Source organism: Natator depressus, chromosome 11, assembly GCF_965152275.1.
Source record: "Natator depressus isolate rNatDep1 chromosome 11, rNatDep2.hap1, whole genome shotgun sequence".
Taxonomy (NCBI): Eukaryota; Metazoa; Chordata; order Testudines; family Cheloniidae; genus Natator; species Natator depressus.
The window spans coordinates 9,515,497-9,532,645 of NC_134244.1; the positions used below are offsets into that span (position 1 = coordinate 9,515,497).

General features: G+C 39.9%; 1 protein-coding gene across 35 annotated transcripts in view; it reads right to left on the reverse strand.

Moving 5' to 3' along the window:
* The window catches only part of CLASP1 (cytoplasmic linker associated protein 1), a 265,289-nt gene that overhangs the window by 83,186 nt on the left and 164,954 nt on the right, over nt 1-17,149 (reverse strand). For 15 of the 35 annotated variants that reach the window (XM_074967106.1, XM_074967103.1, XM_074967105.1 and 12 more), the window contains one exon: nt 15,403-15,570. In XM_074967106.1, coding sequence (XP_074823207.1) covers nt 15,403-15,570 — 168 coding nt within the window. Of the gene's footprint in view, nt 1-428; nt 492-9,620; nt 9,729-15,402; nt 15,571-17,149 lie in introns of all 35 variants that reach the window. The other 20 variants (XM_074967088.1, XM_074967086.1, XM_074967117.1 and 17 more) reach the window with 3 other exon arrangements.

Sequence of the window (17,149 nt, forward strand, 5' to 3'; positions counted from 1 at the left end):
GCATCTGGGGTTTGATCCTGCAAGGTACTGAGTGGGATTTGGGAATACTCGCAATATGCAGGATCTGACCAGTAAGGGTCCGATCCCAAGCACCTGCAACTCCCATTGACATAAATGGGAGTTGTGAATGCTCAGCATCCCTGAGGATCTATCCCATGTTACACAGCTGATCCATTTGCAGGGTGGAATTAAGAATGCCCTGGATCACCCTTGGTTTGTTTGTACACGGCTCATGATGTTCCTAAAGTACATAAACAAAATTAAAAACATTCAATAAATTAAAATAAAAAAAGCATGTTAAACAAAAACCCCACAGTAATGAAAAGCACATGCCAAGTGCTGGCTGATATGCATGACAGCAAATGTTAAAATGGTTGTAAACAAGACTAATATTAAGAAGTAGATTCATGCAGTTAGCACTTGTTCACCTGACTGCCCAACAGAATCAGCAGTGGAGAGAGCACTAGTGGACCTGGAATGACGTCGAGAAGCTGCAAGTAAAAGGAATGGCAACACCCACAAGATTAACACACAAGTACCCAAGACAGAAAATGCCACAGTCCAAAAGGGATGCACACGATTACTACCAACATGGGTGTTTTATAGTGAAAGGAAATGCCGCCGCGTATGAATGCACAACAAGTACAGTGCAAGCCCCAAGGCAAAATCTCCATCGGCAGCTTCCTCCTTTCCCCCACAACCACAAACACAATGTGTGACAAACAAATACATTGTTTTTAAGAATACCAAATTGTGTGCAGTTCAGCAAAGACTGGTGAGTGTCAGTCATGTTCCAGAACCACAGATCCTAAAAACAGCTAGTATGAGAATGTGAAACATTTAACCCCGTAACAGGATTTAGATGTGATCAATCTAAATCCCAAAGTGAAGTCAAGAGGAATGATTAGAAATTGTGCTTGAAAATATTTCTCACAATATTCTACTCTATGTACAAGAAACAATGTCAATGACAAGACCAATTTCAGTAGAATGAGTTGTCACAAAAAAGTGTAAGGAGTCATACCGGGAAATAAATAAGCCACTGAGCACAGCTCTTTTGTTAAATATTTTAGTTTTACACACACACACTCTCTCTCTCTATAGCCATTGTGGCTATGACAGCTATATTGTAACATTTTTGCACATAGTTATTGTGTTTATATAAATATATTATATACATACATATATTTGTACGTGTGTGTAGAGAGTGTAATATATATACACACATACTCAAAATGTTATAGCAACAGACCTTTATATAGTAGCAATGGCTGGAGTTAAGACTGAATTCCGTCTTCCATTTTAGTCCCTGATTTTCAGTGGTTCATAACTTCTTTGACAAATTCCTTTAGAGCAGAAGTTTTCCATTCTTAGTTTCAGCACAAAGGTTATTTGTTTTTGAATGTTGGAAAAAATTTTGTTCAGCCATTTCTGAATTATGCCAGTGTTTTTAAAGAGCTTTTCCCCATATATCTAGCAATGCTGTGCTCACATAACTCAAAAACACATAAGTCTAGAAACTCTAAAAGAAAGGCCCAATTCTGTACTCCGCTCATATGAGTAATTCTCAGTCAATACAATAGTTCTACTGAAGGCCTTTTTGTTTGATTGTCGCTATTAATACTTGAAGAAAGTTACATTTGAACATGGCTCTTAATTTATAATGCTACATACACATTGTCAATAGTGCACATATATGCACATTACAAGAATTTAAAGGATTTTTTCTATTTAATTGCCAAACATTTGTAAATGAAACATTAAAATTACATACAAAAATGAGAAAGGAAAAAAAAGTTTCTCACAGCAATGGGAACTTGGCCATAAGGTATTCAGGGTGTGCAATGCAGTCTATAAAAATGGAGCCTAAGGCCCCATGCATTTATTCAAGTAAGCACTGATATCAAAAATGACTCATGAAAGTAAGGTTTGCAGGATCAGTAAAGAGTTACATATTAAGCTTCACAAGGCAGACCCTCCTTGTACATATACGGATCTTCCTGCAGGATCAGGGCCTAAGAAGAAACAAAGGAATACAAAATACCTATACTTGAGCAATGTGGCCAAGTTAACATTACTGCGGGAACTTTATGTTCCACATTTCCTGATTTAGATCCCAGTCCTGCAAGCTGCTGAGTGTGGGCAGACATTTACACCTGCATAGAGCCCCAGTGACATCATGGGGGCCATGTGTAGCCCCTTGAAAGATCAGGCTTTTAGTGTGATATGACCAAAACATTAGGTTACCACAGGATTTTTATATTTAGTAGAGTCCAGTGGCATTTAAGTTAATCTTTACAATGTGAGTAAAACGACACTTGGGACACTTCTCGGACCACCCAGGACTGAGAGTCACCTTGTTACACCTGCCTCCAGAGTGAGGGAATCTTACCAGTACCCACCAGGTGTTAGCTCCCTAACACAAACAGCCTGTCAGCTACTCAAGCACTCTCCTCTGGGCTATACCAGCCCTGTCTTTGCCTTCCAGGTTGACAACAGATGCAATCCAGCCCCTGAATACTTTTGAAGTGTCTCTCTGTGGTACCCAGCCCATGATCACGGGATACCCAGAGAAATCCCAGATCATCTGTTCCCCAAAGAAGAGTTCACCATCGTTTACCAGTTTCATCTTAGACCATGCTCCTGTAATATGTACAGCACTTGAGTTCAATTATAAAACAAACAAATGTATGTAAGAAAGAACAGAGATTCAAATAAAAACCTAAATACACAAGAACAGACCTTTGATGTACACCTCAAGATAGGGTTCCCTCCCCACACCTGCTGCTTATCTCTCCCTGTTAGGGTACTGTCTACACTAGAAACACTACAGCGGCACAGCTGACGGTGTGCCGCTGTAGTGTAGAAACTTACTACAGTGATGGAAGGGGGTCTTCTGTCACTGTAATAAATCCATCTCTCCAAGAGGCAGTAGCTAGGTTGATGAAAGAATTCTTCCATTGACCTAATGGAGTCTACACTGGCACTTAGGTCAGCTTAACTGCGTCGCACAGGGTGGGAAGATTTCCACAGCCTTAAGCTACGTAGTTAGTTTAACCTAACTTTGTAGTGTAGACCAGGCCTTAGTTTCCTTCTCAAGTCTCTGCCAGCTCTTCATTATCATTGACTTTGAATGCTATCAGAGTACTATTTTATGACATACAGTACACAACGGTACCCTCTGGAGACAGGGGTGTGGGAGTGGGAGACACCTGTCTGGAGGAGTTGGTCTCAAGATATGTGAGGAGCATATTCTCTGTAGTTGTATCTCACAATGGCTAGGACTACCAGCGTGACATAGCCTTTCAATAGAGTTCTTCCATGACATTATGTTGGTGTACCCCGGAGACCCCTGTACCCCGTTGCACCCCAGTGCACTCTGCGAGTTGGCATCAAGAGGTACTTGCGTCACAACACTGTGTTAAAAAACCATACTAATTAGTGTTTCCATGAAAACGTTACTGAATTCAGTAAGAATACTCTGGCTGAGTCACATAGTTTTGGCTTAAACTGATGTATGTACACTTCTTTCAGGTAATAATTCCACAGCAGAAAGTTTATGACTTTAGGCACTTATTCCAATTTATGACAGTCATTTCAGTGAAAATACACAAAAGTAGACAAATAAATTGGTTGTACCACAATTGTGCTGGTTTCTTATTGTACTGGAATTTTCTGTCTATTTTTTTCTGTAGTGGTTTCTATAACAAAATTTACTCACTGAAGTGATAATCCCCAGGCTACCACATCCAATGTTACATTTTAAATTAACTATTTTTCATCTGTGTAATAAAAGTAATCAAATATAAAGTGAAACAATTTGTATAAATATTCTGTAGTATATAACTTAATAATCAATGTATGGATCAGATCTTCAGCTGCCATAAACCAGCACAGCGTCACTGAATTCAATGGAACAGGGCCAATCTACAGCAGTTGAGGATCTGGCCCAATGTATTTATCTTTAGATCAAGGACCTGAAAGAAGTATTTCCACCAATATATTTTTGAGGTTTCATCTAACATACTTTCACTAAAAGGAAAACTTATGGTATACACCAGTACCAACATAATGCCATTGAATGTAATAAGTTACTGCTGAAACCAGGCGTTCTCCATCCAGTAACTTTATACAAAACAGCAGCAGCATCATAATCAAAAAGGCTGACAAAGGAGGTGCTGTCGTCATCATGAATAGGTCGGAATATGAACAAGAGGCTGCTCGGCAGCTCTCCAACACTACTTTCTACAAGCCATTACCCTCTGATCCCACTGAGGGTTACCAAAAGAAACTACAGCATTTGCTCAGGAAACTCCCTGAAAAAGCACAAGAACAAATCTGCACAGACACACCCCTGGAACTCCGACCAGGGGTATTCTATCTGCTACCCAAGCTCCATAAACCTGGAAATCCTGGACGCCCCATCATCTCAGGCATTGGCACCCTGACAGCAGGATTGTCTGGCTATGTAGACTCCTTCCTCAGGCCCGACGCTACCAGCACTCCCAGCTATCTTCGAGACACCACTGACTTCCTGAGGAAACTACAATCCATCAGTGATCTTCCTGAAAACACCATCCTGGCCACTATGGATGTAGAAGCCCTCTACACCAACATTCCACACAAAGATGGACTACAAACAGTCAGGAACAATATCCCCGATGATGTCACGGCTAACCTGGTGGCTGAACTTTGTGACTTTGTCTTCACCCATAACTATTTCACATTTGGGGACAATGTATACCTTGAAATCAGCAGCACTGCTATGGGTACCTGCATGGCCCCAGAGTATGCCAACATTTTTATGGCTGACTTAGAACAACGCTTCCTCAGCTCTCGCCCCCTAATACCCCTACTCTACTTGCGCTACATTGATGACATCTTCATCATCTGGACCCATGGAAAAGAAGCCCTTGAGGAATTCCACCATGATTTCAACAATTTCCATCCCACCGTCAACCTCAGCCTGGACCAGTCCACACAAGAGATCCACTTCCTGGACACTACGGTGCTAATAAGCGATGGTCACATAAACACCACCCTATACCGGAAACCTACTGACCGCAATGCCTACCTACATGCCTCCAGCTTTCATCCAGACCACACCACACAATCCATTGTCTACAGCCAAGCTCTACGATACAACCGCATTTGCTCCAACCCCTCAGACAGAGACAAATACCTACAAGATCTCTATCAAGCGTTCTTAAAACTACAATAACCACCTGCTGAAGTGAAGAAACAGATTGACAGAGCCAGAAGAGTACCCAGAAGTCACCTACTACAGGGCAGGCCCAACAAAGAAAATAATAGAACGCCACTAGCCATCACCTTCAGCCCCCAACTAAAACCTCTCCAACGCATCATCAAGGATCTACAACCTATCCTGAAGGACGACCCATCACTCTCCCAGATCTTGGGAGACAGGCCAGTCCTTGCTTACAGACAGCCCCCCAGCCTCAAGCAAATACTCACCAGCAATCACACACCACACAACAAAAACACTAACCCAGGAACCTATCCTTGCAACAAAGCCCGATGCCAACTGTCCACATATCTATTCAGGGGACATCATCATAGGGCCTAATCACATCAGCCACACTATCAGAGATTCGTTCACCTGCACATCTACCAATGTGATATATGTCATCATGTGCCAGCAATGCCCCTCTGTCATGTACATTGGCCAAACTGGACAGTTTCTACGTAAAAGAATAAATGGACACAAATCAGACGTCAAGAATTATAACATTCAAAAACCAGTTGGAGAACACTTCCATCTCTTTGGTCACTCGATTACACACCTAAAAGTGGCAATTCTTCAACAAAAAAACTTTAAAAACAGACTCCAATGAGAGACTGCTGAATTGGAATTAATTTGCAAACTGGATACAATTAACTTAGGCTTGAATAAAGACTGGGAGTGGATGTGTCATTACACAAAGTAAAACTATTTCCCCTTGTTTATTTCCCCTCCAAACAAAGCAAGCTTTTGTACAACAGGTGACGTATTCTGTTGGATATGAAATGACATTTGGTCAGAAACTGTTCTTGTAAACTGCTGGAAATGGCCCACCTTGATTATCACTACAAAAGGTCCCCCTCTCCCCTGCTCTCCTGCTGGTAATAGCTCACCTTTCCTGATCACTCTTGTTACAGTCTGTATGGTAACACCCATTGTTTCAAGTTCTCTGTGTATATAAAATCTCCCCACTGTATTTTCCACGGTATGCATCCGATGAAGTGAGCTGTAGCTCACGAAAGCTTCTGCTCAAATAAATTTGTTAGTCTCTATGGTGCCACAAGTCCTCCTTTTCTTTTTATAATTGAGCTTAGAAACAGAACTACAAAAGTAGTATCTACTGCGCTGCTTATTTATTATCTCTCACTGGCTCCAATATCAAATTGGCTCCATCTATAAATCAAAAGGTGATCCCTTCTATCTGCTAGCCCCATAAACTCAGCGTGGCCTCTGATTATTAAGCTGACGCCTGCCACTTCTCACCAGCAATTAAGATTCTGTAGACAGAACAGAGCTGGTGATTTTGTGGTAGTCTCCTGAGTCAGATCAGGAAACCATCTCATTCTTCAGTTGCTGCTAGCAAAGCAAAAACCTTGCCGCGCACAGTAAAGCAAGTAGACACTTTCCCTTTGGCCAAACTCATAAAATCGCATGACTATCAATGGGAGTTTATGAGCATACCACCAGGATACTATTTAGCCCAGTGGGGGCAGAAGTGAATAAGGTGGCGGCAATTTTATGCAGTTGTTTCATTTTGAATACAATAACCACACACATTTAATATGACATTTTTCATTCAGATCAACCCCCACCTCCAAATAAAACACTGCATTTCAATGTATGCCTGTATATTTTCACTAGCACCAACACCTTCTCACAACTGGATATGTATGATCATACCAGTGGTTACTTTATAGAATGCCAACCAAGGGGCACTCTTCATAAACACACTGGTGTAGTATAGGATAGCTTTGTGTGTCCAATTATCTTCAAATATTGATAAAACTTCAAAAATTGATAAATATCTGAGCAATGTGTGGCCAAATAAATACTTACCGTGCATCAGAACCAAACTTGAAATATGAATACAGAGATACTAACTCACTACTTCAGTTTCTTTTTCAAAATCTTTTGTGGTAATGTACTTTATTCTGGGTAAAGCACATTATTCAAAACAGAAGTAGCTGTGATCTGAACATAGGGGTCCGAGAAAGGTCAGATTCATGATGCAGTGCCAGAAAATAGCATCAACAAGGATATCCATGCTGATGCCTTAAGAACTACTGTTTGCTCATCCTGTATGTAGAAATCACTGAAAACTCCCTGCGATAGTTCAAAGGTCACATTCTAGATCTACAGATCAAGATGAGAAAAAAACCCAAACAACAGAAATGTTGTGAGGAAGGTCACCAAACACACAGGCTCCAATTCTGACCTCAGCTACAGGGCACATGTTCTTATTGGTCTGATCCAAAGCCCAGTAAAGACAACAGAAATCTTTCCATTGACTTAGTTTAATGTGCTTTGATCAGACCCTATCTCAACAACAGTTCTGTGTGTTACCTGCAATCTTGATCTCACAGCTTGGCTTGAGAGTGATTTTCAAATAATTTGGTTTAAATATTTACATTCTCTTCCTGCTCCCCTCATTTTTAATAATGTGCATGTAGTACCACTGACTTCAACAGGACTACTAACCCTGACTGAGGATTGCAGGACTTGGTCCATTTCTTTCAGGGTAAATTTCATCCATAATTATTTCAGATCTAAATCAGTTTTGTAAAGAGATGTTCAAAAAAAAAAAAAAAAAAAAAGGGAAAGGTTTTCACAGTTCCCCTTTCAAACTCAATTTTTTTTTACCTACATTATCTAATGAAAAAAAGTCCAGAGTATTGGAATGGGATCCTCAAGTATCCCAGTTCACATTAACATTTTGACTAGTTAGCAAAATATCAGGGGAAAGCATGAGAGGGGGAAAAAAAATTTCCTAATGAAGCCTCTTATGGAATACCCCTTTTCAGATTAAGCTAAGGGTTCTAGTCTACTTCCATTAAAGTCCGTGGGAATTTTGGCATTGATTTCAAATGGAAGCAGAAGCATCCAACTCCCATGGATGACAATCTGAGTCTTTCCACTGACTGTATTGAGAGTTGGATCAAGTCCTAAAGAAATAGCCGGAGATTAAATGATAAAACCAGTAATGACAACACCACTTATACTGTTCATAATTCAGTTCCAAAGACAAGATTAATCAGGAAGTATAACAAGTTAGTCAATTGTCAATGAAATTTCAGAGTAATGGCAAGTTAATGGAATTAGCATAGTACCCCCCAATACCGCACATTGTCCAAGAGTACTTTTCTTCCTATCACTGAGCCAAATATCCTCAGATCTACACTGCAAATCTTGACTTTCATGTTTCACTCTCCCCCACATGCTGTACAAACACAGGAAGAGAAAAATTAACAGAGTTGAGGACCAAAGAGGAGCATTTCGCCCATCTTGTTTTACTTCCCTTCCCGGTCTGACTGGAGCACATAATCCACAGATAGCTCAGTTCATTTACTTATGCAACTCTTGCTTCCAATTCTGTAAATTAAAGTGAAATCAAGCCCAAATGTGTATTCCGGCTCCACTTACATATTACTCCATACAATTGTACTTTGTCACCAGTTATAAAGCTAGATCCTACAGCTTTTGCATATACCAAGCCTGCCAGATGGAATCCATAATAATTTCTTTCCCCCAATTTGAAAACCAAACCCACAGCTATAGAATTGCTATGTAAACAGAGAGGCCTCAGAGATCAACTGTATTTTGTCCTGAGATGACAAACAAAGCTTTTGTACAACAGGTGATGTATTCTGTTGGATATGAAATGACATTTGATCAGAAACATTAACTATCCTGCCATTTCAGCCCTATGAAGAACAAAAATGTCTGCATATGATAAACCGTAATGAGATTTTATATTTGTACTGTACGTTTAAACTGAATGACCATGCTAATTTCAGTCCTCAGCCCTTCAGAGCACTAAAGAGGCTCACACTTGAGGAGAATTTCCATCAGAATGGCATGTCCAACTTACGAATCAGTGGCTGATGGCGCTATATAGAACCTTTAAATAAAAAGAATTTTGATCTCTTAACCGAGGTTTAGTGTGAAATTATTGTTTCTCTTTTTGTATCTAGCTTTCAGATCAGTTCATGTATAATTAAAGTCACTCTGCAGTAGGCTTTGTGGTGCTGCTAACCATACTCTGAGCTGTACAAGTAGGATTGCTTTCATAGTTATCCATCAAAACACTGGAACAGTCTTTTTAGGTGAAACATAGCAGAGTCTGTACAAATGGACTTAAAGAAATTGAAATTATCGCAGGAGTTCAGGATCAAGGGACTTTCTACTAAAAGAAAACATTGAGAACCAGAATTGAAACATGCAGAAGAGAACAAAAAGGAAGCAGGGCTGGAAAGGGGGAGTGTAAGGAAGTGAACAGAGGAAGGAAACAAGTTCATTGCACCTGGCAGTGTCTTGGACAGATAATCAGAAAGGGGAAAGGGAAATCGACCCTTAAGCTCCAGTGCCTACATGTACTCACCAAGTGGAGGGAAGCCCCGAGCAGGGCTTGTATCTCGACTGCTCTCACGGCTGGTATCGCGGCTGCACCCCTGACTCATGCTGGGTCGGGGGATACGGCTGCTCCGTGCTAGCATGCAGCATGGAGAGTTTCAGAGAAGGTGAACAAGTTTAATGAGGACAGACAGCTTATCAAGGCAAGTCACATTTCTGTTAGTTAAGGTAATTATTACATTAGTAATTATCATCTGCTACAGCCACCTCAGGCTTTTCACAAACCAACTGTGTCACATGCTGAGCTGTGTTTTTAACTGGAAGTTTCAGCACCATTGAATGTCTGGCTGGCACAGTATGTTTGTCTCTCAGGCAATCCAAGCTTTGTTATTTGAGTAGAGCAGGAGATCTTCATTCATTTAAAAGAGTGGCTGAGCTCTACTGCTACAGAAGCATGCAAAACAGCTGAGGCTAAAAGAAACCTTTCTGGAAGAATATTTGCTTAATTACAAGAAAAACAGCCTTTTAGAAGAAGGGGGAAGCGTTTGTAACATGATCAGAATTTTTTTTAAAAATTGTCACAAAAGAGAAAGCCATTTCTATGTGTGTTTGGGCTTTTGCAAGGATAGTTTTCTCATGATCAAATTTTTGGGGGAAAACAAGACATTGCAGTGTACAGATTTACAGAGGTAAATTCCCCCTTGAAAGATACTGTGAATAGAGAGTGTTACAAAGCAGTTTTAATTTTAAGACAACACGGGTTTCAATGGTTTCTGTCCTTTTACCAAAAGCTGCTTAATTTTAATTGCCCAACATATCGAAAAACAGAAATACACTTCACAAAAGTCCTTGTCGTGCACTCCTTTCCCCAACAAAACTCTCATTGGGCCAGATTCTGATCTCAGGCACACTGATAATTCTGCTGATAATTCCACAGTCACTCCACTGAAGATGTATTGAGATCAGTAACCAAGATCAAAAAGTGGCCCACCAACGTCAGTGGGAATTATGCCTGAATAAGGAGAGCAGAATTGGGCCCTTAGAGGGATACTTAACCTATCAGTTAAGAGTAAATTCTTGAATAATTTAAGTTCGGGGTAAAAAGTGAACAATAAAACTGCCTCATGTAAACCGTAACTGGATTATTCCTTTGTAAACTCTATTTTATTTGGATATGGTAGCAATATGCCAATGAGTCATAATTTATGAATTAGTTCTGCATAACAAAGAATGCACTGTATCACATTTGTACATGTAACAAAGAGAACCTGAATTACAATTAAGCTCTGTGAATTTATCTTGAAATAATTAATGACTGTACAGAGTCTTTTCACTGTACTAGTCTTTGGAAACGAGAGTAGCTATTTTTAAATGAATAGTTAGGAAAGGCCCTGAAGGAACTGTTCACAGTGCCTGGACTAAAATCAGATCCTTTAGCTTTGTTTTGGATGGCCAGGCTGCAGAGATGCACATACCTTAGTGCTGTCACCTACTCTGCCTGTTTGCTCCATCCTCAGTACTCAGCAGCATGTTCATATTTGCAAAAGTATGTCGTATGCATGGCTTTGAGTGCAGAGTCTTATAAATGTTTATAGTGCCTGCTCACATATAGAGGAGGCTGGGGACAGTGCAAACAGAGCCATGGTAATAGAAAAATTACCATTCAGCACACTGGGACTATTTTGTAGAATCATCAAGGAATGTGATAATAAATTGAATATTTTTGCAGTCATCGTTATTGAAGAATAGAATATTAGGGATGAGGAGGACAGAGTCAGAGTAAATAATCTGTTTTTATATTATCAGTTAAGTGCTGGGCCTTCAAAGTATCCCTTGACGTACAACAGAACAGGACAAAATAGAATCCTTCCCATATAGAGTAAGAAATTCAGATATAAACTGTTGCCAGATTCCTGGTTTCTCAATTCCCTTCCAGGTTTCCAAAACCCAACTCATACATCTGTTTGATGAATTAATGGTTCTGATGTCTGAACTCTGATGTTGAACAATACAAGATGAACTACAAACCAACTTGATAATAACACAGCCATGCCCAGAAGCCAAGAAAGTTATGAAGGAGATAGAGAGGTGGTGTTATAATAAGTAGGATTATTATGGAGTAAATGAAATTAGGACCCAAAAATACAGACGCCTCAGATAAAAAAATATATAGGGGAGGAACAGGAAGCTTAAGAGTGAACTACGGGTGAAAAGGAAAACTCCCAAACGTAATCTACACGAGAAATACACTTACTTGGAACTATGGGGTTCTCTAAAAGTAGGACTGTTCACTCTTGGGTCACATGCTTACATGTAAATCTTGACAGCCTTCACATGGAGGTAGTTTGCACAGGCATCCATTTATCACAAACACTTTCATGAAATGTATTTTTCATCTGTCAGTCTTCTTCCTGGTTTAAGCACCCTAGGCCTAGCACATATTCTCAGTGTGATAGACATGATCACTACAGAATGAATGATACAGGCAACACGTTTTTCTTTATTAACGGATTAAAAAGCCTGCATGCAGTATGAGGCATTTGTACTCTCGGATATTACAAATCAAAAGAGAATACTGGGATGTGAGGCCACCCACTAGACACAATATCCAAGCAACCAGAAAAAAACAACAACTTATATTCTGATTTCCCGATGTAATGAGTGATATTTAAATACGACACATGTATGCTGGTGAAGAGAGATATACACAAGGGAAAGAGAATGAGCGACTGGAATAGAAGGACCACAGAAAAGAAAAATGACGAACTCCCAGGGATTTGCCCTGCAGTTCTCCATTGCCTTGAATAGGATCATTTTAGGTATAAGACAAATAGTGGCTGTACAAGATGCCACATTTCAGGGGTTGTCATGATTCAGAGGGGAGTCTGTCTGCAAGAAGAAGTCATCCAGACAGAAAGGTCAGACAGCCGGAAGGGTTGACTTCAGGATCCCATTCCAAAAATATATGGACCACAAGGCAGGCAGCCAGTTAGACAGAAGACAAGTTCCAAAATGAGGGAAAACTAAAGAGCCGGGGGAGACAAAATGATACGGGTGGATGGATGCAGAGAAAGAAAGCGGAATCTGCTATTTTGACTCAGGGGAAGTGGGGCCCTCTAAAAAAAAAAAAAAAAAAATCACTTTGGACACCACTGCATCTTATAGGCAGGCCCCCATGCAGGGGGTGGCATGAAGCCTGATCAGCCCAGTAGAATCTCCAAGAGACATGATAACTCACAAAGGCACAGTACATCCCATGGGTGTCCATCAAAGAAAGGAAGGCATCCACTGCTACACCCCTGGCCAATAGGGAAGGGGAAAGAGGCCAGGAAAGGACTATGGCCCTGGTTCTGTGCCCCTTTGGTGGGCTAGCGCCACTACCACTACTAGCCACACAAAGTCTTTGCCCTCAGAGGAGCATAAAACCTGCCCTCGTGGATGGCCTCTGCATGGACTATCCTGGTGGTGGCGCAAGAGGAGATGAGCTCCTAGCATCTTCCCTCTCTTGCATACACAACACAGACCAGTCACAATCTGGCCCTAAATTACTTACTCAGAAACCACACAAGTCAGTGGCTGAGCCAAGAATAGGACCCAAGAGTCCTAACTTCCAGGGCTCTAATGGTCTGATTTTTCAACACTAATGAACATCCAAGACAGCTGCAAGAGTTGGGCACATTTGAAAATCAAGCCATTTACTACTAAACACTTCCCTCAAAGCTAAGGCTCCGATTCAGCACAGCAGATAAGCATGTGAATAATGTTAAGCCTATGAGTAAGTCCCACTGTAACTACTCACTTGCTTAACATACTTAAGAACCTTCCTGAATCAGAGCCCGAGAGAGCCTATCAATAAGCGTAGGATGTACTGGATGGGAGGTGCTAGTTGATTAAATGGGCAGCTCTATGACTGGTGAGGGTAAAAAGGATCTGAGACTCTTGAAGTAAAATATAAAATAATTTAACAACCAAAATACAGGGTAATTAATACCTGGGGAAGAGGTTGCAAAGAGGACTGTGGGATCTTAAAGTTTAAGTTTCAAAATATAACTCAATCCAAACAAGTGTTATTGCTTTGTCTAGTGTCTAGTTTTTTTAAAGGTCCAATAAAGCTGCAGAGTTTCTACATTTGAGTATTAAACCAATACAAAACTCAAAAAACACCCTGATTCCAATGACAGCCCAAAAGAATAGGCTTCAACCATCAACCCAGAAGGAAAGAAAAGACTGACAGATTTGATAAAGTCCTCACACTCCCAAGGAACAAGAACTGATGATTTTTGCAGGGGAGGCATATAAAAGTGACGGGATACAAGTTACACTTTTATAGAAAATTCTCCAAGGCTCCCATAATTTAGCTGAATGCACACAACCCAAGAGTGATTTATGCAAAATAAATTCCCTTCAGATAATAAGGACTGTTTCAAAATAGTCCATGTAACATGATTATCAGCATAAACATGGTAATATCAGAGTTTGTTTCATTTTAACGGACAATACTAGTTTGCAGAATGACAGTAGAATAGTTAACTTCAGTAAGTAAGGGGGCAGCTTGGATTTTAAAAACACTAAACAAAAAAGCACAATATATTTATACAGACATAATAAAAATAGATAACATCAGAGGAGAAGAAATTTTAATTTTGCAAAATATTCACCATAAATAATGTAAAATTTAATGGATCATAATTCAGGATATACTCTTAGAGAGACCTCCTAAGATCATTTCAATAAACCTGAAATATAAATAAATAAGGAGTACTTCTATGTTGACATCTAATATGCTATACACTGAGCACTGGGCTTAAATTTAAAAGATGATGGCTAAAATCCTAGCCCTATTGAAGCCAATGGCAAAAACTCATTTACTTCAACGAGGTTACAATTTCACACAATGAGTTTAGTTGCAACCTCTTATAAGCTCTGTAAAACTATATTATCCTTTTTTTAATGAAAAAATCATTTCTAAGAATTTCTTTTCCTGTGTAAACTTTGGTTAATTTCTGCAAATACTCACATTAGCGGCACTAAGTATAGCTTTGGCTTGTCCACAGAACATATACAGAGAATCATTTCTGCTTTCATTCAAAAGGACAGCTGTGTTTGTGAACATCTCTGGAATAATGCTTATTCAACTGATTTAAACCGAATTAGAGAGATCACTGGTAAATTTGAAAATAAAAGTGCATACAGAATATTTATACAACAGCCAATGTGTCTCCACATAAACAAAAATATTTGTGAGCAAAATACTTAGCATGTGAATCTAAAATGCAATCTAATAAAAGACTCCAGGATGTATGAGGTGATGCACATAAACTGTTCATCGTGCCATATTTCCCAAAACAGGTCCCAATCCTGCAAGGTGCTGAGTGCCCTCTGACTTCAATCAATTCCCAGAGATTTCAGCCAGAGGGTGTTCAGCATTTCACAGGAGTTGCTCAGCTCCTCGCAGGATTGGGCCATACAGTTGTATTTAAGCGTGAGATTTTTGCAATGGTGGGCTTTCCCCTTCACTTAATTCTTTCTTCATCCTGATTCAGAAATAACAAAGATGATGCCACAATTTCAAACAGAAGGCACCATACACTCTTTTGACCCACTCTGAAAACAGATATCAACAAGGAAAATTAAAATGACGTTTTAAAAACTGAATCACTAATAATGTTTCCTCACCTTGAAATTAATTTAATAATTTAAGGATTCAAAAGCGCATGATGGTAAAATGCAGTCATGTAGTTTTCTTGTTAGCATGAATTACCTTCCCTTGGGCAAGCTGGTCGAGATGTCATGTCGGTGAGAATTCTTACCTAGTCCTATTCTGTTGGGGCTTGTCTCTCGGCTGCATCCCTGACTTCGAGGGATCTTGCTGCGTTTCTCTGAGGATGATGGCACTGGTGGGACTCTGGCTGTTCCACTGGACAGTCCACCATATGCACTTCCCAACAGCTTGCCAGGGGAACTAGACCGGCTGCCAGCTACAAAGGAACCAGAAGTAAGGAAGCATGATAAATCTTCTGGACAATTCAAGATAGGGATTTTAATCATTTTTAAACAGGGCCTGAAATAAAGAGGGCTCCATCTAAGAGACTGATCCAAAGCCTGCTGAAGTTAATGTAAGTCTTTCCATGGGCTTTGGCTCAGGCCCTACACAATATACAACTCAACAATTGGGCTTGTATTATTCAGCCTGTCTGACCAGTGCATCTAAAGAACAAATTTTTAGATAAAATAATCCAGTGGGGGAAAATTAAGAACCCCATCTCAACAACAGAATTCTAGTAGATTAAGATGATAGATGACCCAATCATATATAGCCTGTGGATACGTCACCACAGCTGGTCATCACAAACATTTACTTTGTATATGTGTTTGACTGGTTAAAATTAAATTGCTTAGCTGTAAGTTTGCAGCTGGGTGAACTATTTGTAACATATAGCAATATCTGGCCAATTTTGCCTGTTCTTGTCTCTTTGAATTGTCCATGAACAGATCACATTTTTCTAGACTCTGATCTGTGCAAACAGCCTACTGACCAAGATTTATTCACACAGAGTATTCAAGCTGTTCATTAGTTAACATTTGAAATCTGAGCTACATTTGGCATTTCTGACTGGACGCATGGTTTCCATGGTATGTTTCTGTTGCCTGGTTGGATCTAAGGAACTCATAGAATCAAGTTTTGGGCGGGAATGCTCACGTTTTCAAACTCAAAGTTTATGCTCCCTGATGTTTGCTTAAAGCTAAGCACAAAGGATTTTAAAAGAACTGGACGTGGGACCCTTTTTGCTTCCTTAGCTGTATAAAGACGACCTTGAAAATATGCTGTAGCTGTGAGCTCTACTGTCAATAAACTTGTTTGCTAGAATATCCAGGGAAAGTACTTCTGAAAGGCATGCAAAGAATGAAACAAGTATAATGTTTTGAACAATATTCATGGGTTGTTGTTTTTTAAATATTCATCCAGCTCTAATCATGTCCATCAGAAGATTAATTCACACAACTAATAATAGATGAGACAGAAATTGATCTGGAGTCTCTAGTCTAAAAGTTTACACAACTTTATTAGTTGATAGAAAAATACTTTAAACATCAGAGTTACATTATAAACTTACCTGCCCTTTCCTATTCTCTGCAGGGTGACATTTTGCAAAGATGGAAGCTCTGAAGTCATGTATTGCCCCCCACAACCACCACCACAACATATGGCACTGGGAGTGCCCCAAAGCTCTGAACATTTGTGACTGATTTTAATCACATGTACCTCCTCTTTTACACTAATTCAGCACTCTGAAGGCCAAATACTCCTCCAAGTTACACTGGTGTGATTCCACTTCAAAGGGGTTGAACTGATATAGAACAATTTGGCATCTAGGGTTTAAATCGCAGGATCTTCTTCGCAATTCCTACAGTAACTTCACAAAGGGGTGCCCTCATTACACAGAACGTATGTTTATCACATTAATTATCATGGAAAAGCTGAAGTGATCACAATACAAATCTGACATTTTGATTTTATTTTAAGAACATGCCTTTTCAACCTCCCACAGTGAATAA